Here is a 27,218-nt window from a genome sequence, read left to right on the forward strand (position 1 = left end):
ACCGCGGGCTCCGAGTCTCCCTCGGAGAAACAGAGGTTTCCTTCCTACGCCTCCCCGCCTCCCCGGTAGAGAGGAGAACTGGGCGAGGAGGACGGGGCACAGACGCCACGGCCTGATCGGATGTCCTTTCTCCGGAGAGTCAGCGCGCGGCGGCGGCGCCGGAAGTGGGCGTGGCGCTGCGGGGGCGGGGCGAGGCGAGGCGGGGCGGGGCTGGAGGCGGGCGGCCCTTCGGCTGGGCGCGCGTTTCCGGCGTGAGCGGCGGAGCTCTCCGGCGGGGGCAACCCCCGTCTCCCAATCGCGCACAATGAGCCAGCGCTGAGCGCCGGAAGTGGGGCCGAAAGACAACACAGAGAGGGAGCCCAGCCCGGACCAAGGGAGGCGGAGGAGCGCCGCGGAGGTGGTGAGTGTTGCGAGCGTCTTCTCCGCGCGTCCCTCCCAGACTCGCCTCCCGGGTGAGTCTCCGATAGGCTCCCCGGTCCCCAGACTGGAGGGCGGGCTCCGCCCAGCAGTTACGTTGGCTTCATCCTCCGCTGGCCTCGGTCCCAGGGGGCCAGGCCAGCGGGGACCGAGCTATCGGGTTCGAGCCCGTATCTCCACTTTCTGTCAGACCCTGCAAGGGCCGAAGAAGAAGGGGTTTAGGTGGAGGCCAGCCCGGGGGGCCTCGGAACCCATCGGGGAGGTAGGTCACTTCCTGCTTCCTGGTACCCGCGGTGGGTGGCTTCGTGGCCGAGAGTATGGGGACGCTTCCTCTTTCTCCGCCTCCGGTCCCAAAGGGTGGAAACTGAGGCAGGTCGGGGGCGGGGCGATCCGATGGGGATCGTAGAGGGGAAATTGCAGTTTGTGACAAAAACGAAACTTGTTTGGGGTTGGAGGAGGAGGACGGGGAAGCGTCGCTGGAGTTGTTTCTTGGTTGGAAACCCAGCCCCTTTGACTGGAGCGGAGCCTCGGTGGGGCCTCCGTCACCCAAGCGACCGAAGCCATCGGTCTGAATCGGGGTGGTGAGGTGAGCCAAGGTCCCGGGACGCGGAGGAGGGACGGGAGCGTGGAGTTTTAAAGACTGTTTCGGGAGTTTTCTAACAGTATAGGCTTGGGATGAAGGTTTTCCTTTTTGTTTTGTTTTTTAAGAGAAGCGCTTTTGTCATATAGGTAAAACTTGGTCTGAGTAACAGTATTTAATACTCCACTTCTCGAGACTATAGGGAGCTTCCTTTAGTCACAGGTTTAATCTTCATGTTAAACTAGAGGCCCGGTGCGCGGAACTCTTGCACTGGGGGGGGGGGGGGGTCGCTCAGCCTGGCCTAGGCCCTCTGGCAGTCCGGGAGCCCTGGTGGGGAGCAGGCCTAAGCCTCAGTTGGACAGCCTTAAGTTTGCCACCAAGGTGGGAGAGGCTCCCGCCATAGCAGGTTGGGAGCCGGGCTCAGGGCTTCTGGCTCAGCAGTGCTTCTTCTGTGGGAGCGGACTGACCACCTGGGGGGAGCTCCTGAGTTGAGCATCTGCCCCCTGGTGGTCAGTGCGCATCATAGCGGCTGGTCGTTCTGCTGTTTGGTCGATTTGCATATTAGCCTTTTATTATATAGGATTGTAAGTACTAATTTTCATGATGAATATCAGAGGATAAGCCTCCTACCTTCTAGTGTAACACACTGATTATTGGCGTGTGATGAAAATTAGGGGAGGGGGGAAGTTTCTTTTTATTTATTTATTTATTTTAAGTCTTTAAATTCTTTATTAGTTAAGGAATTACAAACGTGTCCTCATTCGCACCCATTAACCCCCATCCTCCTGAGGAGGGAAGTTTCTTATGGGCTTTTGAGCATCTGTGCAATACATGTGGTATTTGGTACACTAGGTATGCTATCTTGTTATAGTTTGTTTTTCCCCCAAAATGCTTTCTTTCAGGTGCAAGTAAGGAAAGTGAAGTCAAAGACCATGGGAGATACAGCAAAACCTTATTTTGTGAAGCGTGCTAAAGACCGGGGAGCTATAGAAGATGAGGATTTCAGAAGGGGTCACCCCCAACAAGATTATTTAATAATGGATGATTATGCCAAAGGCCATAGCAATAAAATGGAAAAAGGCCTTCCCAAGAAAAAAATTACACCAGGGAACTATGGGAATACTCTTAGAAAAGGACCATATGCTGTTTCCAGCAATCCATATGCATTTAAAAACCCAATTTACAGTCAGCCTGTTTGGGTAAATGACAACCACAGAGATCAAAGTAAGAGATGGCTATCAGATGAACTTGCTGGTAGTTCAGAGAGTTGGAGAGAATTCAGACTGGGACCTAGAATTCCTGCTATGAACCGACCAAGAAAAGACTCCTTTCAAGAAAGTGAAGATGGATATCGGTGGCAAGATGGAAGAGGCTGTAGAGCTGTAAGGCGACTATTTCACAAAGACCCGACAAGCCTGGAAACCATGTCAGAAGTGGAAACAGGAAACCATGGTAATGTGTTGCAATCTGTCAAGTTAACAACCCAAAGTCAGCAAAGTCTTTTCTTTTTCATCCAAATGAGTTATTATTTTTAGCAATGCAGTTCAAATTTTTCATAGTTTCTGCTTATTTAATATAATTATTTTAAGGATTGCAGTTGTGATACATGTGTATATTGGTCCCTTTGAAAGTTTCCTTTGCCATAATGCTCATTTTACTTTAGTCAACATATTTCCTGTTGGTGTTTTTTACATAAGAGGGTGATCATATCCTCCTGGAGACTATATCATAATTTCTGAGTGTGTGTATATAATGTCTAAATCATGTATCACAGTTTTGTATTTGAATAATTAAATGACAGACTGTGAAGATTTTAAAAATCTTATTTGATATAAAAGCACAATATAGACTGCATATAGCTCTTTCCACAGAGGGAGAGGTGGGTAGTCCAAGATTTTTTTATTTTTCCTCAAAAGTGAGCTTTACAAACGTGTTGAGAGATACTAAGTTTAGAAGTCAGAAATACACATAAAAGCTTTACCTTTTAGTTTCAAACCAGAAGCCTATTCTGACTGCCCTACGTGTTTGATAATAATTTCCCCAAAGCATTATACATTTTTCTAAAAGGTGAATAGATTTTGTCCATGTACCAATGATATCTGTAAACAGGAAAATTATTTTTATCTAATGGACAGTAATTACTAAAATAAAGTCATACATTTTCAGAAAAAAATAAAACTAATATTTAGTTTGAAAATGCAAAGTATGGTTAGAAAATTCTTCTTGGAAAAATGGGCTATTACGTTTGTTGACTTTGTTGTTTTTGTTGTTAACGTTAATCCTCACTGAGGATATTTTTTCCATTGATTTTAAAGAGAGTGGAAGGGACAGGAGAGACAGAAAGAAACATCGATATGAAAGAGATACATCAATTGGTTGCTTCCCACATGAGCCGACCAAGATCAGGCCAGGGATTAAGCCTGCAACCAAGGTGCATGCCCTTGACTGGAATCGAACCTGAACCCCTTCAGTCTGAAGGTCAACTCTCTAACCACTGAGCAAACTGGCCAAGGCTGCCTGCTTTGTTTTTTTAAGCAACTTAGTTATGCTCTTTTCCCTTTCCTTCCCCTATTGAATAAGCTATTATGTCTTACTAATTTTACTACCAAAATTATTCCTGTTAATTTTACTACTGAAATCTGTCTTCTTTATATTCCCAGTCTGTAGTTCTTCCTCATTTCTGCTACCAAATCAGCCTAGCTAAACACTTGGCCTCCATCATCAATACTGGTTGGCTTCCTATTAAAAACAATTTCTTCCTAAAAACTTAAAGCAGTTCCTGACTGACTATAAAATAATGAGAGAAAGAAATGGAGTGCTGGGCCTGGGGAGTAGTGAGGGAGAGGCGGTTGACACTTTTTAAATAGGCTGATCAAGGTAGCCCTCACTGAGGTAGTGAGGGAGCCAGCACTGGGAATTTTTGAGGAAAACGTCCTCCACTCCCACCCCTGTGTAAAGGCCAAGACAGAGCGTGTACATTCCAGGAAGAGCAAGGAAGCCAGTGTGGCTGAAGGAAAGGAGGCCATATAGAATAAGTTGCAAACTAGCTAGCACTTTTACAGGTTTTGGTTTTGTGTGTGTGTGTGTGTTTCTTTTAATTTAAATGCAGGTAGGCAATGTTGGCACTTTCTAGGCCCTTTTCCTTCATATTATCTCACAATGGCTAGTGTGTGTGTGTGTGTGTGTGTGTGTGTGTGTATGTGTTTTAAACCTGTAGGACATTTGTCACCTGTACATTTATAAGTCTTATAGGGAAAACATCATGTTCTGTCTTTATAGGGTCTTATGAAAGTATAAAATGGGAAGAAAAGGTGTTATTTTATATTTTTTTAAATAGGAAAAGCAAAAGAAAACGCTTTGAATCAAATAGCCAAAACAGAATGAGGTATTAGGAATCAAATGCATGGAAGAGATCAAACCTTAGCCTCGGAAATCTTGAAGCTGTAAAGAACTTGAAGGAATTGTCTGTCATGATATACCAAAGGTAGAATCACAATTTTACAAAGCAGGAAGTTGTGGCTCAGAGAGGTTAAATTTATCCAGACTTGTTTATGTAGAATGGCAGATGAGGAAGTGAAACTGAAATCATGTACGTACTGTGCTGCTCTGGCTGCTAACTCAGCGTCACTGGACCTGCAGTCTGACAGAGGGAAACTGCACACGCATGGGATTTCTGGACTTTCGTTTGTGTTTTTCTTTTTAAAATTTTGTGTGATTTTAAGTATTTGTGTATTGCTGTGTCTGTCGGACATGGACATTTTAACTTAGTTATCAGTAGTTGGTCTTTTAGCAAAGAGAATTTGATGTTGAGCAGCATTATGTAAAGAAAGGTTTATAGATCAAGAGTTCGCAACCAGAAAGATATTAAAAGGGACTGTTTACATACCAAAAACCTCTTATATGTATTTGTATTTCATTTTAAAAGAAGTTGATTTTGAGAGGTTTTGAATAGGAAATGCATCGTTACTGTCTTTTTATTGAAAGCTCCCGTGTTTTCTCTTTGTGAAATACAGGTGATTCTTTCACAAATGCTAATTAAAGATCTTTTCAGTCTCTGTTTCTTGAAAATCTTCATACAGGAAATATTAAGCTTTGGTATAACATTGCTCACTGTAGAGAGAAATTTAAACTTTTCACTACACTCAGAGATTCCTAAAAAGGATCTCATTAAAGGAACAGAAATTTTCCTGAAATCAAACTTGTCTTAATAAGGAAGGATCTTATTAAATGATGTGAGAAAATGTAGTGAAATTATCTCGAGTTGCTTTGTTTTTAATACTACCTATTTTTCATTACCACTTACACTTCATCTCTCAAATAACCTAGGTTGCCAATTTATCGTATTTGGGACAGTTCCATTAATAATCTTAGCTGGAAAACATCCATTCAAATACACATGTCCTTTGTGAATGGAACAATGGTTCATATGCAAGTAAAATATGGGAACTTAGAATACTGTATATAGAGAATTCATTCATATTACCAAAAAACTTGGGATAAGCCAGGTAGTCTAAATAATTATGGGAATTTTTTTAGCAAAACCCAGCTTTGCTTACCCAATTCCCAACAGCTAGATTTTATTTGATCATTTTTACTATGCAGGCCTGTGAGGTTCAGGTTATATTGCCTTATCAGTACTGGTCTGTTCTAGTTGTGAATGAGTATGCTGCAAGAAGGGATTTTAATTAATTCTTTTTAGTTTGTATGTTGTTACAAGGCTGAATTTAAGAACTTCATCTATGCTTTAATCTCTGTTTCAAATCCCTTTGCTTTGACTTAGCCATGTGTCTCTGCACAAGTCACTTATTTTCTTGGACCAGCATTTTCCCCATCTGTACAATGGGAGTAATTTTAGCATCCATGACAGGATCACTGTAGGGATTAAATGAGGCAAAGCCATATAAACTGCTTGCATTGCATCTGTTGTATAATAAAATACTCTGTAATGGCAGCTGCTGTTATCATCAGCATCAGACAAAATTTCTGCAGCCACCTACTTCTCTAGTAAAAACAGTAAGGAGTTAATTGTGGTCTCTGGAGGGAAATTGAAGTCATTCTTTCTACAAAATGACAGCAAATATAGTTACATTTAGAAGTCTTTGTGAATAGGAGAGAGGACGGATTAAAAAAGGAATTTGGTTCTATATCAGTTAGTGTTTTGTGAACTAATGTGGACTTTCTTAATGGGTATTGCACATGTTGGTGTAAATCTCTAGTGTTTGCCTAAGTGAGAAACTTCCGTCCTGAATACTGAAATCAGATGCAATTTTTTTTTAAGTTGGTAATGATAAACAAATGAAATGAAAATAGACATTCCTTTAAAGTAAAAGAAATGCCTATCTCAAAAGTTTAGGCAGACCAAGAGTACTGTCCTTAAAAGATTGATATTTTAATTGGGAGTAGGGAGAGTATTTAAAAGCAAGTATCAAGGTGTAGACTGATTTTTTTCTTCCAATGACTACTTTTTGCTATTTTGTTAGATCTATGTTGGTTGCTTTTAAAAATAAAACTGTATTTGTCCTAATACTTTAATTTTGTTTAATTGCCACTTACTGTAGTACAGAAACTGTTTGCAGAATTTCACTATATTCATCTTATGGTTGTTTGAACACAGTGCTTGCTGATTTCCCTTTAGAACTGTTAGCAGGTAGCTTTTGTAAAATAAAGGTCCTGTATCTCCCTTTTCTGATAGAATTTTTTTTCAATCAACTGATTTATTGTAGCTGCTATACAAGTAATCAGTTCCAGTGGGAACTTGACAGGAATTGCCTTATGCAGGGCATTGCAGGTTTCTATTTTCAGACTAGTTATTGGTAAGCCATTTAGAAGCTTTATTTCCATTCAAGTCATTCAGTCTATTTATCACAATTTTAATTGGAGAAATGAATTTAACTTTAATTGCATGTGTTACTAATAATTTCATTTTTCAGAACTTGAGGGAAGTTATTCAAGTTATTTACGACAATTTTTTTATAAAACAATTCCACAATCACCTTTAGTTTCACAAGTATTCAGTGTGCATGCCACTGAAGAAGTGAAAGTGAAAGTAAAGATAAAATGGGAAGTAGTTGTCCTCAGTAAATAAAATTTTGGCTTAAACTTCTTAATATTAATGTGGGGAGACAATTATGTGAAGACTGAATTTTCACTTCAAATAAGAATGTAGTTGATTTCTGAGATCTTTGGAAACATATTTATTGTCCATCTGTGCTCTGTTGATATTGTTCACTTATGAAAATGAAAGCAAATGTGGATAGTTTTCATTAGAATAACAGGTATACTTACAAGTACACTAGAATATAGTAGATACATGTACATTATATATTATGATATATTCGGTATATTAGAACAGGTATACTCACCTTCAGAGGATACTTTCAGCAGTATACCAAAAGATGATAAAATCAAATTATATGATTGAAGTAGAATTCCTTTTAAGTTTAAAACACACCTATTTCTATGGATTAATGTATGTAGATGAGGTGCTTAATGAGTGTTCAGACATTCTATCCATGCCTATCCCTTTCCTTATGCTCTGTGTTCACTTGTCATTCAGATATTATACGATTTCATTAATTAATATAAAATTCTGCTTTTTAGTCAGTTCTGTTATTTAATATCACCAATAATATTTTTTTCCCTAATTTAAGAAGATAAGATGCAGAAGTCCAGACCTAGGAAGCCACGAAGGACTAGAAATGGGGAAAGTGAACTGGACGGGGACTTGGAAGGCCCTGTGATCGATGAGTCTGTGCTTTCAGCAAAGGAGCTCCTGGGTTTACAGCAGGCTGAGGAGCGATTGAAAAGGGACTGCATTGACAGGCTGAAAAGGGTAACAACTTTTATTTGTTAGTTAAAATCCTTGTTTTGTTTAAACTGTGTTAGTAATTGGGGATATGCTTTGGTGAATTAGATATCCTACTTTGTTTATTAGTATTGAAGCACTGAAAGCTACAAGTGATAGTCAGTTTGATTTAATGAATTACTTAAATAAAAATGACTATTAAGATAGTGAGAGAGTGACAGTAACATATTAACAATTTTAAAAGTGGAGGGGAAATCATCTGCCTAATTTTTGTTGACCTATAGTTTTAAAGATATATATCTTATAAATCTCTTCAAATTATAGCGACCAAGAAACTACCCTACAGCAAAGTACACTTGCAAACTTTGTGATGTTTTCATTGAATCTATTGCATTTGCCCATAAGCATATCAAAGAGAAGAGGCACAAGAAAAACATTAAGGTAAATTTAAAGTAACCAAAACAAATGTTTACCTGTCAGTTGTTATTTCTTGTCTTTGTGACTTTCTTCTCCTTAATAACTTTGCTACCTATATTATTGAATTTACCCAAAATACTTTATGCTGCTCAGACATGTTTTACTGGGTAGTCTTATGAATTTCCTTAAGGACACTATGAAGATGAACAAAGTCTTTGATAGGACTTTAGTATATGTCGTTATGCCAGTAATAAAATAATTTGTCGTTGCTGTTTTTAATATTCTTTTTTTAGCACTTTTTTCTTATTCCTGCCTTCCTGCTATTATTACTTTATGTGCATGAAGAAATGTTTGATAACATGAAAACTAACACAGCTAAAGTAAAAGGGAAGGCTAAGAATATACTATAATGTTGTCTTGGTAAATGGTAGAAGGTTAAAAAAGTGTGTCACTTTTTAATCTCAACATTGATCTTAAAAGGAGAAGCAGGAGGAAGAGTTGCTCACTACATTACCCCCGCCTACGCCCTCCCAGATAAATGCAGTTGGTATTGCCATTGACAAAGTTGTACAGGAGTTTGGGTTACTCAATGAGAACTTGGAACAGAGACTAGAAATTAAACGTATCATGGAAAATGTGTTCCAACACAAGTTACCAGGTATTTTCTAGATTTGTTTTGCTATTTACCTAGCTAAAGGTACTTCAATCATTTTACCTACTAGTAATAATGTTCACCTAATAGAAATTGATTTGCCTTCAATTATTTTACCTACTAGTAATAATTTTCACCTAATAGAAATTGATTTGCCATATCTTTATTTTTTGCCTGTTTTTGTTTTTCCTGGCTTCCCCTGAGGAAACAAAGACTTTTACATTCATTGTCATTAAACCTGTTTTCATTTGAATTTCATTATGTGCATGTACTTGAAATTAAATGCCCCATGTTAGTGGGGCACTATGGGACTCTTGTGTATATATTTGTTTACCTTTCTACCTATTTAAATTGACATAATATTTTGAGTTAAAATACAGAGAAGTATGTTGGAGTCAGTTTCATGTATCTGTGTCCAAAAAAGGTTCTATTTAACCACACTTAAAGACTTATAATATCTAAAATGAGCTTTGCAAACTAATTTGTAATAGATTTTGTGTACTGTTGAATTCATTCTCCGTATTATGTCTGTGGAGCCATGGGAAACCATTTTTTAGGATGTTTCTCAAGTGATTCTAAAACACAGCTAGGGTTGAAATCACTGTTTTAATTATTACCATATTACCCATAGAACCATTTGCTCCACTATAAGATCATTACATATATAGTATGTCATTCATATTCATACATGCTTTCATAAAAATAAAGGGTGAGAATTTGCTCATTTCATTATATAGGGACCTCATTCTTTATGTTGTAGATAGTTCCTGAAAAATCACTTATAATTTTGATGTGTTTTGCCATAGACTTCCATTGTAAAATTGAATGTATTTTTTCCATGGGAAACTTTTAAAGCCCAAAGAAATCACTTGACTTAACCTGGGGGAAAAAACCCACAAAGTTTCCTGATGAGAAAGGATAAAATTTTGGCACAATGGTGGTAAAACATTGAGTGGTAATTATAGACCATATACACACTTTTCTCTGAAAAGTGAATCACATGTTGCCTAGTGTTTTATATCAGTTATATAATTATTTTTCAAAAGTTTTCCTAAAGGGATTATATTATGTTAAATGCTTTTTGTTTATCGTATGAGTATTCCTATTAAAAATCTTTATGCTGAAGGTTATTTTTATGATTATTGGTCTATAGAAACAAAATCTTTATAGTAAATTACACCTTATGTGGCCTTTCTAAAAGGTGAAGTGTTTGCATTAACTCTTTAGTATACTGTCAGGTTTATAAATATAAAACAAAGTTAGCCAATTCTTTTCATTTTCACATTTAAACATTTTAAAAATGATAGCAAGTAGTATTTTTTGCACAAAATGTGAAATAATAATTTAGGAATTTTTAAAATATGTTTTACAACCGAAAAGAGTAGCCCTGATGCTAAATCACTGTCAATGCAGTCTTCCCTATTAAATAAAATAAAATAAAATAAAATAAAGAGCAAAAAGTCACCCTTGCTATCCTTTGTTTATGCCAGACTTGAATAGTGTTTTGCTTTTGTGTATAGTTTTAATTGATGGTCCTATTTCTGAAATAACAATGTTTTGTTATAACTTTCAAGAAATTTTACCTTATGTATGACTTTTATTTATTTACTTTTTTTTTTTAGATTGTTCTCTAAGATTATATGGGTCATCCTGTAGCCAATTGGGTTTCAAAAATTCGGATGTAAACATTGACATTCAATTTCCAGCCATTGTAAGTACAAAATGAAATGTTGGAATTTTCATAGAGTGATATGGAAATTCTATATTTCAAATATAAATATAGTTTAGAGATTTGCAGATTCTTTTCAGTGTAATGATGGCAGCTTTTTTTCCTAAAATTTCTATTTCTATTTTCTTTTGCCTGTCTTCAGCTTGAGGGCATTATTTCAAATACTCTATAGTTTTTCATACTTACTTTACTCTTTAGATCTTTCATACGTCAAATACTGGTATTCTTACCATGTGAATCTTATGGGACTATTTAGGTTCAGTTAACTTGAAATGATTAAATTACCTTGGGAAAGTCAACTTTCCAGTGCAGGAAAGAATTTTAGATGTTAAACAGTGTAGATATATAACTTTTATGACCTGAAAGCTTAATTTGCTTCTGGGTTTCCTCTCTTATATACCTACTTTATTAAAATAATTATGCTTTTTTTTTTTATTCCCTCCTATCCCCAGCCACTCAAAAATAATTATGCTTTTGAAGAACCACACATGACCTAACTTTCTGGTTTAAACATGACTCAAAAAAACTTTTGATGAGTCAGAATTTTAAAACTGGGAGGCACTTTAGTAGATTATCCATTTATCCACTAGTGGTTACCATGGCCCAGTGGGTAGATGGTTCGTGCCCATTTAATTTACCTGGGTTGCTAGTTCAAATACAAATTCCTGGGTTCTACCCACAGATGTTCTATTTCACAGCCTCATTCTTTGCCATCCTGGGTACTATTGCGTCATGGTCAGCTGACCAATAGATCTTACTATTCTTTTAACCTTAAATTATGATTAGTAATTTACCAGCACAGCAGTTTTGATTCATTCCTTCATTTAGCAAATATTCACTGAGTCTCAGAGAGTGAGAGAGGTAATATTGTTCACAGTATGTCAGCTTCTAGCCACAGCTTTTGAGATTTGCTGAGCGGCTAAGTAACTCAGGAATTAGATAATTTGGAGTTAACTGTGCAGTAGGTCTCCTTTGCCCATATTCATCCTCGTTTGGTGCTCATTTCTCTGTCCCTGACCAATATAATGATTAACTTCTTTACTCTGGTGGTAATGTACTTTCTAATTTGGATAATTTCAGATGACTGTATATCATCTCAGTGAAGCAAAAGTACTTGCAGATAATTTGATGTATTCATTGATCTATTTTTTAGATGTCTCAGCCAGATGTTCTCCTACTTGTTCAGGAATGTTTAAAGAACAGTGGTAAGGCCAGATTCTTTCTACATTTTACTTTTAAATGTTTCTTTTGTCTATAATTTGAATATATCATTTCTGAAACTTTGAAAATCGGAAGTCATTATTTAGCTTGATAATAATGTCACAATTTGTAAAGATTAAATGAACCTTAGACCAAGTCTAAAAAGACACAAAATATGTAAAATTTACTCTTGAGGGTAAAACTAAAGGGTAATCTGCTTTATACAATGGTTTAAATTAATACTTTCTAATGGCACATTGGTGTAACCCAACCCTGATTAATGAATCAACAAACAGTTGTTCCCAAATAGACTTGTCAGTTGTCCAGCTTGGGATTTAATGGCTTTTTATGCTTTCCAAAGGTCTCATCCAACTGTCTTCTCTATTGAATTAGTCTTTCCCATTCTTCTTGTTGAATTAAACCTGTAAACATATTTTTTTACTTAATATATTTTTTTACATCAAAAATTTTAGAAACTTTTGCAGCAATTTTGTTTGAATAGCCTACACATATTTCTAATTATGTTATTCATATAACATTTAAACAGTCTAATTCAATAATATAGTCATTTTCAGTCAAACATAGTTTTACAAAATAAGGGTTTTAAATTAACATGATTACTTAATTCTTAAATATAATACTTTTTACTTTGCAATTCATCTTGGAGCTTTACTTAATAATGGTTTTGGAAGAGGCAGAGCAGATAAGTCACAGCTGGAACTTGTAGTTTATCTAGTTCTCTATTTAAACAAAAGTATAATTAACCTACTTAACATTTTTGTCTTCTTTCCTCAGATTCTTTTATTGATGTTGATGCAGATTTTCATGCTAGGGTGCCAATGGTGGTGTGCAAAGAAAAGAAAAGGTCTGTTTCTTTAAGCTGTTTATATATTAAATATCAACTTGCCGAAAGCACGTGTATTTCACTAAACCTTTTTTTTTCTATACTTCACTAAATCTTATGTCTAATTTCTAGATTGATAGAGTCCTTATGTGGTTAATTTCATAGGCGTACTACTAGCTTTCTCCTTATACTTCTGGCAATTGATGCAAAAGAAAACTTTTATTTTGAAAAGAATAAAATTTTTTAAAAGGAAAAAATAGAAGAAGGAAGCATTTTGACCCATTTCAACATGGTAAAAAACAACTTAATCAGTTACTTGCTCTGATCACCTTCTGCCATCTTTTTAGCAGCATTTTTAGCACTGCTAAATAGCAGTCAGATGACTTCACCCATGTATTTCTCTCTCCATCTGCAAGTACTATCAGTACTATAAGTGGGTGGTTTACAGGCTGTAATGATTGTTTACTAGGCAGATTTCTCCAACTCTTGGGAGAACACTCTTGTATACTTACAAATAGGAATTCATGCTCTCATTTGAAATATTTTATAGTATTCCTTTATTTTCTTTTTTTTAAATATATATTTTATTGATTTTTTACAGAGAGGAAGGGAGAGGGATAGAGAGTTAGAAACATCGATGAGAGAGAAGCATCGATCAGCTGCCTCCTGCACACCTCCTACTGGGGATGTGCCTGCAACCCAGGTACATGCCCTTGACTGGAATCGAACCTGGAACCCTTCAGTCCCCAGGTCGACGCTGTATCCATAGAGCCAAACTGGTTAGGGCAGTATTCCCTTATTTTCATTTCCACACAAAATAGTTTTAATGTATGAAAGTGCATAGTTTTTAGTCCTGAAAACAAAATTCACTCAGAAAACGGCTGCCCTATTTTTTTTTTTTTTATTAAAAAAAAACAACAACAGCACACTTTCTTAAGTGACCCTTAAAGATTTAGTGAGTTTTGGGGTTTTAATACTTTACTTTCATTTTTAAAGAACTTATTATCAATGTAATTTAGTTGTTGGCATGAAAGACACCTGATACCTATATAACACTTTTTATCTTTTCTTTTTCCTTCCCATCCTCATCTCTGCCCCCTCCAGTGGACTTCTTTGTAAAGTGAGTGCAGGAAATGAACATGCTTGTCTGACAACAAATCACTTAACTGCCCTTGGAAAACTAGAACCAAAGCTGGTTCCTTTGGTGATTGCATTTAGGTACTGGGCAAAGGTACGTCTAGTTCTTAAGTTTGTGAATACATTCTGTGTATATGCTTTGATTTTGTATGGTTAGTTTAACCTTAAATGTTTGGATGCATATTTATAAACACAAAGAGAGTAGGCATCTGAATATTGGAACAGAATTTTTTTTTTAAATATATTTTATTGATCTCAGAGAGTAAGGGAGAGGAAGAGAGAGAGGTAGAAACATCAATGATGAGAGAGAATCATTGATTGGCTGTCTCCTGCCTGCCTCCTACTGGGGATCGAGCCTAAACCCGGGCATGTGCCCTTGAATCGAACCTGAGACCCTCCAGTCCACAGGCCAATGCTCTGTCCACTGAGCCAAACCAGCTAGGGTGGACCAGAAATTTTAATGTGCACAGAAAGGGAAATTCATTGTTTCTGTTTCACTATATAGTAGTATTGCTCAAAAGATTTATAGTGCATATTATAAATCAGACTTCTTAGTCAAATCCCAGAAGACATGGCCCAAGAATTTACATTTTAACTATTTTTATGAGGTTTTATGGGGATTATAAGCCACAGGAAAGCTTGAGATAAAGCTCCATTTCCAGTAATACTGTTTGAATACCCAGAGACTCCAAAAAATGAAAGCCACTATCTGGTGTTGCTTACATTTTCATAATGTTTTAAATACAGTACCTCAATTAAAATGCCAGTAGAGCATTTAACATTGCCCCAAAACGTAAGGTCCCATCGTGACTATAAAAATGAGTTGCTCTGCAGGTGCTTTATAGAGAAAATCCAAAGCTTTACTGATTAATATATAGCAGTAACAATGCATATAGTTCCTGTGGCTTGTGGCCAAGCTAAACAGAGAGTACCTCACTCTTAACTGGGTAAGTTGATAATTACAGTATGCCATTCTTTGAAAGCTGCCTCCTGCTTTATCACTAAATAGTCCATCCTTTTTATTTTTATTTTAATCCTCGCCCAATGACACACAGAGAGGAAGGGAAAGGGACAGAAACATCAATCAGTTGCCTTCGGTATGTGCCCTCACTGGGAATTGAACCAGCAACCTTTCAGTGCACAGAGCAACGCTCAACCAGCTGAGCCACTCTGGCCAGGCTAAACCATGCTTTTAAGTTGTTTTTGTTAGTGTTAATGAATCTGCCCACATTCTCTCCCCTGATCACTTATGTGGTCAAAGCATGCATTTTCAAGGCAGTAGGTTAGGATGGTGAGGGCTTGCACGTGGAATCGAACCATCGTTTTGATTTCATTAACAAATGTTTTAACCAAGTGAATGGATTACTGTGGATGTGAAAAAAATGAAACAGCAAATAGTATGTTAGAATCCTTTACAAATAAGTGTAGTTAACAAGATTAAAATGTTGAAATTAGAGCGGTTACTCAAAACCACAATATGTGGTTGCTCCAAAAGTATAAGTGGGCTTTACGTTATGTCACTGTGGTGTTTTATTTGAGGAGTGAATTATGTAATACAAGGAAAAGAAGTGACAGGTTTTAGACCAAATTATATAACAGGGTGGTACAAATGAATGCTTATCCTCTTTTCTCTCATTTGTAGCTTTGCAGTATAGATCGCCCTGAAGAAGGAGGTTTGCCACCCTATGTGTTTGCCCTGATGACAGTTTTCTTTCTTCAGCAGAGGAAAGAACCCCTTCTACCTGTTTATCTAGGATCATGGGTATAAAACTTTTTTGATTATATATTCAATTTTGATTTTTATACAGGACCACACAATACCTGTGCATAATTTCAAAATCTAAAAACCTACTCAGAATTGACATGAATTTATCCTCTTGTGAATATTCATATATTTAACTGCTGAAATGTTAATGTATTTGTTTACAATATGCTGCTCTACCCTCTGCTGGGAGAACTATTCTAAATTGAAGAAAACACTTGTGAAATACATACGATCCTGAGGGTTTTGAACAAGAGACTGTGAACCTGTAATAAATTTATCATTTGGTACACTGTCTCTAGGTACAGTTTTATAATTTGATATAAGAATTGCTATTGATGCAGAACTTAGTAATAACCTCTTAAATAATACTTTTCTTTAATTAAATCTTTATTGTTCAGATTATTACCGTTGTTCCTCTTTTTTCCCCCCATATCTCCCCTCCACCCAGTTCCCATCCCACCCTCTGTCCTTATACCCCACCCTCCAATGTCCTCATCCATGGGTGTACGATTTTTGTCCAGTCTCTTCCCGCACTCCCCACACCCCTTTCCCCCTGAGAATTGTCAGTCCACTCCCTTTCTATGTCCCTGACTATTATATTCACCAGTTTATTCTGTTCATCAGATTATTTATTCACTTGATTTTTAGATTCACTTGTTGATAGATATGTATTTGTTGTTCATAATTTTTATCTTTGCCTTTTTCTTCTTCCTCTTCTTAAAGGATACCTTTCAGCATTTCATATAATACTGGTTTGGTGGTGATGAATTCCTTTAGCTTTTTCTTATCTGTGAAGCTCTTTATCTGACCTTCAATTCTGAATGATAGCTTTCCTGGATAAAGTAATCTTGGTTGCAGGTTCTTGCTATTCATCACTTTGAATATTTCTTGCCACTCTCTTCTGGCCTGCATGGTTTCTGTTGAGAAATCAGCTGACAGTCGTATGGGTACTCCCTTGTAGGTAACTGACTGTCTTTCTCTTGCTGCTTTTAAGATTCTCTCTTTGTCTTTTGCTCTTGACATTTTAATTATGATGTGTCTTGGTGTGGTCCTCTTTGGATTCCTTTTGTTTGGGGTTCTCTGCGCTTCCTGGACTTGTAAGTCTATTTCTTTCACCAGGTAGGGGAAGTTTTCTGTCATTATTTCTTTAAATAGGTTTGCAATATCTTGCTCTCTCTCATCTTCTGGCACCCCATAATTCAGATGTTGGTACGCTTGAAGTTGTCCCAGAGGCTCCTTACACTATCTTCATATTTTTGGATTTTTTTTTCTTTTTGTTTTTCCAGTTGGGCATTTTTTGCTTCTTCGTATTTCAGATCTTTGACTTGATTCTTGCAATCCTCTGGTCTGCTGTTGGATCTCTGTATAATATTCTTTATTTCAGTCAGTATATGCTTAACTTCTAGTTGGTCCTTTTTTATATCCTCAAGGGTCTCACTAGATTTATGGAGGGTCTCACTAAATTTCTCAGTGGTTTCTAGAAGATTCTTGAGTAACCTTATAACCGTGATTTTGAACTCTATATCCAGTAGTTTGCTTTCCTCCATTTCTGTCATTTATGACCTGTTTCTTTGTCTCCGCATTTTTTATGCTTCCCTGTGTTGATAGAGTGGCTTTCTGTGCTAGGTGTCCTATAGGGCCCAGTGGCTCAGACTCCCCAATTACCTGAGGTGGACACTCTTGGTGCTCCCCTTTGTGGGCTTTGTGCACAGTCTTGTAGTTAAGCCTTGATTGTTGTAGTTATCACTGAGAGGAATTGACCTCCAGGCCACTTGCCTGTGAGAATCAGCTGTGTCTATGGTGGGAGAACTTTTGTGCTGGAGACACCCTTCTGGGGCAAGACTTGCTTCAGTGGGGCTTTGGTGCTCACTGAGTCTGCCCCCTGAGTGTGTCCCTTATGGATCTGAGGAGTTGTAATCTGGGTGGTCCCACTCTGACCACTGGGTACACTGGCTCTTGGAACTCTAAGGAGGTGCTAATTTAGCCTCTGCCTGAGGCTACTCCGCAGGAGCTATGAGGCCCAGCTGTGAAGCAATGCAAGCTGCTGTGGGGCCTTGGGCCTTTTTTTTGGATGTTCTGGGTTTCTCTGACCCAGCTGCAGTTTGTTTGGTAATTTTAGATTGCAAAGGGCCAGGCTATTATTATGCAAAAGCCTCTGCTCACAGCTTGGGAGGGGCGGGAATCAACAGAGCGGAGCAAACAGCTATGGCTGATCCTCAGCCCTGCCCTAAGAGGCCCCGAGTCTCAGTGTTCCTCGGTATTTGCTGCAAGCACCTCTGAGAGAAAGCCGCCCTCAAGTTCTGCCCGATGCCAGACAGTCCAGTTTCTCCCCGTATGAGTCTGGGTCCCCAGAGACTCGCCCGGAACTGGAGTTCAAAGCAGTCAGGTGCTTGCGACTCCCTCCTGATTGAAAAAGACAACCGTGTCCTCAATTGCCAGCCCTTGCCGTGTGCGCCTCTGTACCTCTGCACTTTACTTCTGCACCTCCTCTGAGTCTCAGTGTGCTTTTCTCTTTCCTTCTAGTTGTAGAATTTCCACTCAGCCAGCCTTTCTGTGGTTCTGGATGGTGTCCATTTTGTCTTTTAGTTGTATTTTTGAAGTGGTTGTGCCAGGCAACAGTTTCCGGTGTTTACCTGTACCGCCATCTTGGTTTCCAAAGCTCTTAAATAATACTTAGATACTATCTTTAAGAAAATTAAACTCACTTTTAATACCAAGGTATTTATCTTGATAAAGTCTGTGTACACTTACTTTATATAGAAATTCTTACTTGGTGCAAAGCTAACTTTGGCACATTTGGATATTTTAACTACCTTTCTTCTTAACATATGTAGAATTCTCATTATTTAAGGAACATTTACCAGAGTAGTAGTTACTTAACTTTGGATATATTGGGGGCTCGAGGGGAAGGATTTTTTTCTTTTTACTTAATAGATTGAGAATTAAGCAGCACCCTTTATCTGCCATGACCCAGGAATAAAGACTAAAGCAGAATAAGCGCCTTATAAACTATGTCCTGGAATAAGAAGTTTCAGTCCACTTTTTGCAAGGTTGCCTAAGGGAGCTCTCTTTGTGTTTTTAGTACTGAAGTGAAAGAATTCAGGGTCTTGAGAAGGTATCTTTTCTAGACTGTTCTTCTCTGGTGGGAAAAAAGAAAGAACAAAGTCAACTCTTAGTTGATAATGCTCTCTGTCACACACAAGCCTGTGAAAATCTGAATGAATTGCCCCAATTAAGCAATTCATTGGGGGAAAGGAAAGTCTTTTCAATAACTGATCTTGGAAAAACTAGATATCCATAAATGAACATTAAATCTTGGCCTTACAACATACCCCAAAATTAAATGAATCAGAGACATAAATGACATAGTTAAAACTATAAAATGCCCAAAAGAAAGCCTAGGAGAAAAATCTTTGCAGCCTGGGGATAGGCGAGTATTTCTTATGTAGAAAACTAAAAGTGCAAACTGCATCAATAGAGAAAAATATTGATAAACTCTTTAGAAATGTTTTACTCTACAAAACCCAACAAGAAAACAAAAACATAATCCACAGAATTGAAAAAAAATATTGAATATATGAATCTAACAGTCACTGCACCTCATATTTTCTGTAAGAGCAGTTTGTCCTTTCAGTCCGTTAGCAAGTCCTTACTGAGCATTTACCTGTGCTGGGCACTGTTCTAGATGCTAGAGTTAGAGCAGTGAACAAAACAACATCCTTGTCCTCAAATTTATATATACAGTGAGGTGAGAAAGGTAAATAAGTACATATCAAGTGGCAGTAATTTCTCTGAGGAAAAATAAACGGGGGAAGGACCGAAAGTGAAAGCGAAGGATCTATTTAGAGAAAAAGATACTCGAGCAGAGCCTGAGTGCATTGAGGGAGAGTGGGCTACCTGATTGTTGGGGGAAAGAACCTTCCGAGCAGAAGTAGCAGCAGGTATCAGCTGTGAGCCAGGAAGATGGGTCAGATAAGAAGCAAAGAGCCAGATTATGTGGGCCCTCTCTCAGCCCTGGAAAGGGCTGTGAATTTCATCCTGAGTTTGAAGGAAACCATTATAACGGGGAGCAACATGATTTCTCTCTCTCTCTCTCAGGATTACTGTGCTAAACCAAAGAAGTAGTCCATTTGATATGGAAATACATTTGGGAAATAGTATACCACATCACCCCACTCCATATTCATTCATCATATACATTAACCTTTTCAAGGCTGTGATAAATCCCATTGTACACTAAAGAAACCTGTTCAGATTTGTCCACATTTCTTAGACCTTTTGAGCCCAGGCTTTTTTTCAGCAATTCATATCTCAGCAATATCAGTAGAAACAATTCTTACATTTATTGACATTTACTCCATACCATACCTATATCTGAATCCTTTATTTCCATTATTTCATGTCACAACTATCCATGAAGGAGGGTCTAGTGTTATCTCTTTAAACAGAAACTTGAGACCTAAAGAAAGTCATGAGGGAGCTGAGATTTTTTTTCTCTCTCTCTCTTTTTTTTAATTGGACTTATTGGGGTGACACTGGTTAATATAATTATATAAGTTTCAGGTGTATAGTTATAGAATACATCATCTGTATATTGTATTCTGTGTTCATACCCCAGGTCAAGTCTCCTTCCATCACCATTTATCCCCCCCTATACTCTCTTCTACCTATTCCCACCCCAGGATCTGAGATTTTATCCCAGACAGATTTACTACAGAACTTGTGGCCTTTGGCCTGGGCCATTTTGCCTTCTCTTATTTATTAAAGAGTTATTTCACAAAATCATTTATTTTGCAAATGAAAACTTTATTTTTTACTCTAAAAATATTTTTTTAAAAATTTATAAATATCTCAGAAAAATTTCATAACTGATACCTTTTACATTTTTAATGAACCATAGTGTGTTATCTTTTCATTCCTTTCAGGATTAATGTGTTCTGATTGATATAAAATTGTTTCTACCTTATAATAATGTATGTCTAATTTTTCTCTAGATTGAAGGATTCTCATTGAATAAACTAGGCAGCTTCAACCTAAAAGATATTCAGAAAGACGTCGTGGTCTGGGAATACACTGATAATGCCACAGGGGATGCTGACACAGCAAAAGAAGAGGCACTAAAAAAAATACCTGTTAAAACAGGACAGGTGTGTTCTCTCTTATTTTTAATTTTATCATCTATTTTTAATTCTGTCATTAATTGTTGAGTTCATTAATTAATCAGTCCTCTCTTCTTTCCTCAGTTATCTTAACTGTTTCATTGATGTTTCATCTCTTAGTCTGTGCAGTCCTTTGAATAGACGAGTAATGAGAAAAAGTAAAATTCATATTAGATTTACAGTTACTGATGTAGTTCTGTGTGCAGGGTCCTGTGAAAGATACTCAGAATTCAAAGCTAAAGCCCTACCTATTCTCAAAGTACTTAGGTCTTAGATGATGGTATTATGAGATTTATACAGATGAAAAGTTAACCTCAGATTATTAAAATAACGAGTAATTATATGAACTTGTTTCCATACTGTTAGGGGTGGGCAGGGAAATTTATGCACAAAGAAAGAATTGCCATTTGAATTTCAAAAAAAAAAATCTGAGCAATATAACTATACTAGTAATAAGAATAGGATTTCATCCCTAGCCAGTTTGGCTCAGTGGATAGAGTGTCAGCCTGTGGACTGAAGGGTCCCAGGTTTGATTCCGGTCAAGGGCACATGCCTGGGTTGTGGGCTTGATCCCAGTGAGGGGCATGCAGGAGGCAACGGATCAATGGTTCTCTCTCATCATTGATGTTTCTATCTCTCCCTCTCCCTTCCTCTCTGAAATCAATAAAAATATACTTAAAAAAAAAAAAAGAATACGATTTTGCCCCAAATTGGGGCAGACCCCACAACCTTATAACCCTTGGGGGTGACATGATAATAATATCCACAAATTACTTCTGAGACCAGGATTTTAATCCCAGCTTTACACCAGTAGGTCATATCACTCTTCTATTCCAAGCCTACAAAGAGGAGGTAGTGGTGAATCATAGATACTCCAGTTTGCTTTCTATAATCCTGGAGCGGGAAGGGGAGAGGGAACCTGTCTTCCTCTGCTGTCACCAGCACAGCAACACTTTTATCTGTGTCCTATTTATGGTTCCAGTAGTGGATAAGAGCACAGCCTGTGGAGCCAGAATATGTGTATTTGTATCCCAGCTCTCCCACTTCCTAGCTTGTGTGTCCTTGAGCAAGTGACGTAATCTTTCTGTGGGCCCCAGTTTCCTCACCTATAAATGGGGATGATATTGGTACCCTCTCATAGGGTCATTGATTTATAGAATGCTTAACTCAGTGCCAAAAAAGAAAGTGTTCTCTACTTTAAAAAAACAATGACAATAACCAAAAAAAATCGCTTAAGTACCACTAGTTTAGATATATGAAAGGTCTCTAAGTTCTATAGTACAGTATTACCTAGTCATTTCAATGAGATGCTTAAAAATCCTTAGTAATGCTGAATAAGGCATATTGTTGAAGAGGTGACGTTTAATAAGGCTTTCAATTTCTGGGGGTTTTCTTTGTGTCCTCAACTGTATAGAGTTTGGGACCTAGACAACTTCCTTTTTCAACCAGGTCTGCTTTGTAAATCCACCTGATGACTGTCTTACTAATAGATTCTGCGTGGTTGAGATGTAGTAGTTATTAAAATACTCTACCACTTGTTTTGAAGCTTGATATAATAAATGCAATCAGGAACAAATTTATACCTTAGAAGGAAAAGCTATTACTATAAGTCCAATTAAAGACTATGTCTTTACATTTTTATGCTATTTGGAGAGAGTAATCATGCTGCCACTTCTGAAAGGGATATCTAAACTGTCGAAATTGCTTGGTGTGATTGAAATAGCACTGTACTGGGATGGGAGACTGTTCTCATTCTGCCGCTGACAAGCAGTGGGACCTTTGACAAGTCACATAAACTCTCTGGCTTCAGTTTCTTCTCTTGTAACATACGGGAGTTGAACTAGATTACTTCTTAACAGCATCTTACAGTTGTGACTTTATGTTTCAGTGATAAATGGATTTCTTGTACTTAAAGATTTTATCTAAGTGAAAAAATACAGAGAGCAACCACGTCTGCTTTCCCTTGTTTCTGACTTAATCCTCATAACTATCCTGTGTTATAGGTGGTATCATCCCTACTCTGCAGATAATGATAGCGACCATTTTTTGAACATGTGTGCCAGGCACTGTGCTAAGCTCTTTTCAGACACTCTCTCACTCAATCCTCCCAACAACCCTATGAGGTGGGTACTGTGATCCCCATTGTTCACATGAGGAAACTGAGGCTTAGACAGCTTATATACCTTGACTAGGATCATACACAGCTAGTACATGGTGGAACGGGATTTCAAACCTAAGCATGTCTCATTCCAAAGCCAGTTCTCTTAGCCACTGTGCTATACTGCCAAATGAGAAGGAAGAAGCTAAGTCACAGAGCAGTTAACTATGAAGTGGCAGAATTAGTATTGGACACATGCTTTTTTCCTATTCTAAGTCCTGTGTGCTTTCCAATTAATTACAGTGTGTTCCAACTTGTCAAGAGTCTGTGAATGTAAAACTAGCAGTAATATCTGGCATAGAGAGTTATTTGACTTTCAAATTAATTTAAGATCACTGGCAGATTCAGTGAGCTTAAGTAGCTTCTCAGAGCAAATGAGAGGAGCATATTTCCTTTTGCTCTATGCTTTTAGCTGCCGCCCATTTCTGTGTGTAACATTGTAAAGGTGTCCTCCAGCAGCAGAAACAGGGAGAGCTCAATGAAATAGATGCACAGTTCTCTCCACCTGTCATTAGAACTTCAAAACTAGGAGTACTGTCTGATTACATACAACTGCCTGTCTATTCCTATGATGATGACAAGGTTTTAAAATACTCTAATCCCAGCAGTGTAGTGAAAGAATGCTCTTTTTCTACAAGCAAAATTAAAACTAGAATGCGATTTATCTAAATGGTTGTCAAATTCACATCTTTGCTAAGGTTTTTAAGATTTTAAAAAATTTCATGCTTTTGAATGCTAATTTTTCAAATTGTGCTGACATCTGAAATGCCTGTGTTTTCTCTTTGCGATTAATAGGTATCATTAATATTTGATTTAAAACACCAGCCTTCAGTGCCAGTTGGGCAGCTCTGGGTGGAATTGCTTCGATTCTATGCTTTAGAATTTAATTTGGCTGATTTAGTGATAAGTATCCGAGTCAAAGAAATGATATCTCGTGAATCAAAGGATTGGCCCAAAAAGCGCATTGCCATCGAAGGTATCCCAAAATGTTTATCTTTAATTCCTTTTTTATTTTTTAAGGTACCAGTCTAACAGCATGCTTTTTATTTCAGTCTCTTTTCAGTTTCTACATGTAAGGTAGGCCTGACCCCAAAAGTGAAGTAGATAGGATCTTGGCATGCATTACAGTGGTCATTACAAGTAACCAAACTTTTTGTTTTGAAGTGTATTTCTCAAGTGCAGCAATAAGCGCATCTTAATCACTTAAGCAACTAAATAATGGCTGGCTGAGTCCTTGTTTTCTTTGTAAATTTCTTAAAAACTTGAGCCCTTAAAAAGTTTTCTCCCAGTGATGTATGAATCCCCTTTCTTCTTTTAATGTCCTCATTTCCGTATTTTTTAATTGAGTCATTTCATGAATTGTTGATGTTGTTTAGTTTTACTGAGGTTGAGGATAATACTTTTTCTCATGGAAAATAACATTCTTTGCTAGATTCCCCACCATAGAAAAGATAGTTATTTTTGGAATATCTGCAGTAACATTTAGAACTTATTAATGAAAACACTTTTTCTAGTAAGGCTCATTTAATTGAAAACATTGTTTAAAAGACACACTGATATGGCCCTGGTCAGGTGGCTCAGTTGGTTGGAGTGTCATCCCATACACCAAAAGGTTGCAGGTTCAATTCCCAGTCAGGGCACATACCTAGGCGCAGGTTCAGTCCCTGGTCAGAAGCAACCGATCGATGTTTCTCTCTCACCTTGATGGTTTTCTCTCTCTCTCTCTTTCTCTCGCTCTCCCCGTCTCTCTGTCTCTATCTGTCTTTCCTTACCTCGCTCCTTTACTCTCCTCCCCCTTCTCCCTCCCTCTCTCTAAAACATATCCTCAGGTGAGGATTAAAAATGAATAAAATAAAAGACACACTGATGTGTCCCATAGACTTCATTAAATGGACTATCTCTTCTCAGCTTTTCAAAGTCAGGCGGTTGAAACCTCTCTAGAAATCTTAATTCTCCTCCTTTAAATAATTTAAAGAATCTCCTAAATGGAATTCTGTTATTTTTGCTTGATTTTTTTCAAGCTTTATATTGCATAAGAGGGTTTTTTTTGCATTTTGCATAAATTCTTTGTACAGTCATAGGGATCTCACCTTTTTAAACCCTCCCCTGCAGTTTCTCTGGCTCAGCTCTTCTGGCCAATTACCTAACCTGCTGGAGTCTAGGGGAGGAGAAAAGATTGAGAGAAGTGGTGTCTCCTCCTGGTGCCTCCCTCTCGCCCCTGAATTCAGCCCAGCCAGTTCAGTGATGGGGCTCCCCAGGGCAGAAGAGTGGAGGTAAGCTGTACAAACCACACAGCCTGGCTGAGTGGGGAGGCAGAGCACTTAGCAGAACCTGGTGGAAAGCCCTCACTTCCCCAGGCACAAAAGCCACACTCAGGACATCTTTTTTATCCCCACAGTCATAGAACAAAATAGGGAAAGGGTACTGGTTCAGAACAGAATGGGTTCTCTTCATAGAGCAGATATTTAAGAAAACATTTCTTTTTGTTCTTAAACTCTAATCTTCTTACTCCCCATCTCCAAGTTTTTAAAAGCATAGTTAAGATACATGCCGAATTTTACAATTGTTCATTTGTTGTCTATTTTTATCTGAGCAGGCTAATTTTTAAAACATGTAATACAAATGTATGCAATGGATTTTTCTTTTTCATTCCAGATCCCTACTCTGTTAAAAGGAATGTGGCAAGAACCCTAAATAGTCAACCTGTGTTTGAATACATACTTCATTGTTTAAGAACAACATATAAATATTTTGCTCTCCCACACAAAATTACAAAATCTAGCCTTCCGAAGCCTCTGAGTACTGTTACATGTTCAGAACATTCTAAAGAAGTAGCAAAGCATGCTCCAGATTTACAAGCAAAAAATGACAAACTCGAAAAGTCAGTTGTTGCTCAAGGTCCCAGTGCTCCCAGTTCAGCTGTAAATACCTGCACAGCACAGCCAGTTACTCTTAAAGAGACTGCTGAAAGCTTTGGAAGCCCACCAACAGAGGGAACAGGAAGCACAGACCTCAGTATCCACCTGGGAAACACAGGTTGTATCAAGGTAGAAGTTAGTTGTGATAATCATGAGGATGTTAATGTACACCATGGAGAAACTGGAGGTAAAACTGAGAAAGAAAAAATTGGAAGGGAGGGCAAGCATCCTTTGACTGCTGATGCTCGAGATTTAAGCAGCAGCAAACGTGGAGAGTCTTTCACCTCTGGTAGCACAGGAAATACTAAGACAGATTGCACTTTGGATGTAGAAGGCTTCCAAAGCTCTATAGCTAAAGAATGCGATGGATTTGCTACTTTAGATAATGACGTAGATGTTGATGAAGAAAGCTTAGATGTTGATGAACTAGAAGACTCTCTAAGCCACTTTGCCCTTTTAAGACGGAGTCAGACCTCAGGAGTCATTCACTCTGATGAAGAGGAGGAGGAGGGCATTACCCGAAAAGAAGATGAGGACAATCGTGCTAATGAAGATGGGTTAGACAATGCCTACACTGGATCAGGGGATGAGGATGCCCTATCTGAAGAGGATGAGGAGGTAGGCGAGTCTAAGTATGAAGACTCGAAAGAATGTGGAAAAGATGTGGATGGAGCTCTACTAACAGAACTTAATAAAATCAGTCTTAAGGAGGAAAATGTATGTGAAGAAAATTCAACCATGGATCAATCTAACTACTATGAATTTAGTAAGCTCACCTTCACCAAAGGCAAGGTAGGTAATCAGTGCCAATCTTAGACATAGAACTGGGAGACTTGAAACAGTTGTAATGCATGTGATTACAATTTTATGTACTAGAACAGGGCACTCCCCATTTTGGTAGTGGTTAATGAGTTGGTCTGCAACTCCAGTACTGGTCCACTTTCCTTCTTAGTCTCATGGGAATTTGCACAGGAGAAAGGGAATGCTGTTGGTAGTGAAAATAACTGCCTTTTCCTCTTGAGTATGCCATCCAGGTGTCCCCATCTGAGATAGCTTGGAATGGCTGCACTTTATATTTTCACTAGAGGCCCGGTGCACGAATTCATGCACCAGTGGAGTCCCTCAGCCTGGCCTGTGGGATAGGGCTCTCCAACATTCCCCAAGGGGTCCTGGATTGTGAGAGGGTGCAGGCCAGGTTGATGGACCCCACAGGTGCACAGGGCCGGGAAGGGATGCAAGAGGTTGGCCAGCCAGGGAAGGACCGCAGGAGGGCTCCAGGACATTTCTGGCCCGTCTCACCCAGTCCCAATTGGCAGGACCCCAGCAGCAAGCTAACCTACCAGTCAGAGTGTCTGCCCCTGGTGGTCAGTGCACGTCGTAGCGAGCAATTGAGTGGCCTTACCATATCATTAGCATTATGCTTTGATTAGTTGAATG

At 38.2% G+C, this 27,218-nt stretch overlaps 1 protein-coding gene across 9 annotated transcripts in view; it reads left to right on the forward strand.

The window, feature by feature from the left end:
* The first annotated feature begins 240 nt into the window (after positions 1-240).
* Positions 241-27,218, forward strand: part of TUT7 (terminal uridylyl transferase 7) — a 57,377-nt gene continuing 30,399 nt past the window's right edge. For 2 of the 9 annotated variants that reach the window (XR_004971250.1, XM_036330630.1), the window contains exons 1-13: positions 489-679; positions 1,900-2,449; positions 7,648-7,829; positions 8,127-8,243; positions 8,700-8,877; positions 10,494-10,582; positions 11,754-11,805; positions 12,596-12,665; positions 13,749-13,875; positions 15,424-15,543; positions 20,541-20,693; positions 23,659-23,839; positions 25,519-26,573. Coding sequence is in view for 8 of the 9 variants with exons in the window: in XM_036330630.1 (XP_036186523.1) it covers positions 1,930-2,449; positions 7,648-7,829; positions 8,127-8,243; positions 8,700-8,877; positions 10,494-10,582; positions 11,754-11,805; positions 12,596-12,665; positions 13,749-13,875; positions 15,424-15,543; positions 20,541-20,693; positions 23,659-23,839; positions 25,519-26,573 (2,844 nt within the window). In the remaining variant the exon portion in view is untranslated. Of the gene's footprint in view, positions 453-488; positions 680-860; positions 1,004-1,899; positions 2,450-4,168; positions 4,482-4,623; positions 5,011-7,647; positions 7,830-8,126; positions 8,244-8,699; positions 8,878-10,493; positions 10,583-11,753; positions 11,806-12,595; positions 12,666-13,748; positions 13,876-15,423; positions 15,544-20,540; positions 20,694-23,658; positions 23,840-25,518; positions 26,574-27,218 lie in introns of those variants that run through there. The other 7 variants (XM_036330636.1, XM_036330635.1, XM_036330631.1 and 4 more) reach the window with 6 other exon arrangements.

This window comes from Myotis myotis, unplaced genomic scaffold (genome assembly GCF_014108235.1).
Source record: "Myotis myotis isolate mMyoMyo1 unplaced genomic scaffold, mMyoMyo1.p scaffold_m19_p_12, whole genome shotgun sequence".
Classification (NCBI taxonomy): Eukaryota; Metazoa; Chordata; class Mammalia; order Chiroptera; family Vespertilionidae; genus Myotis; species Myotis myotis.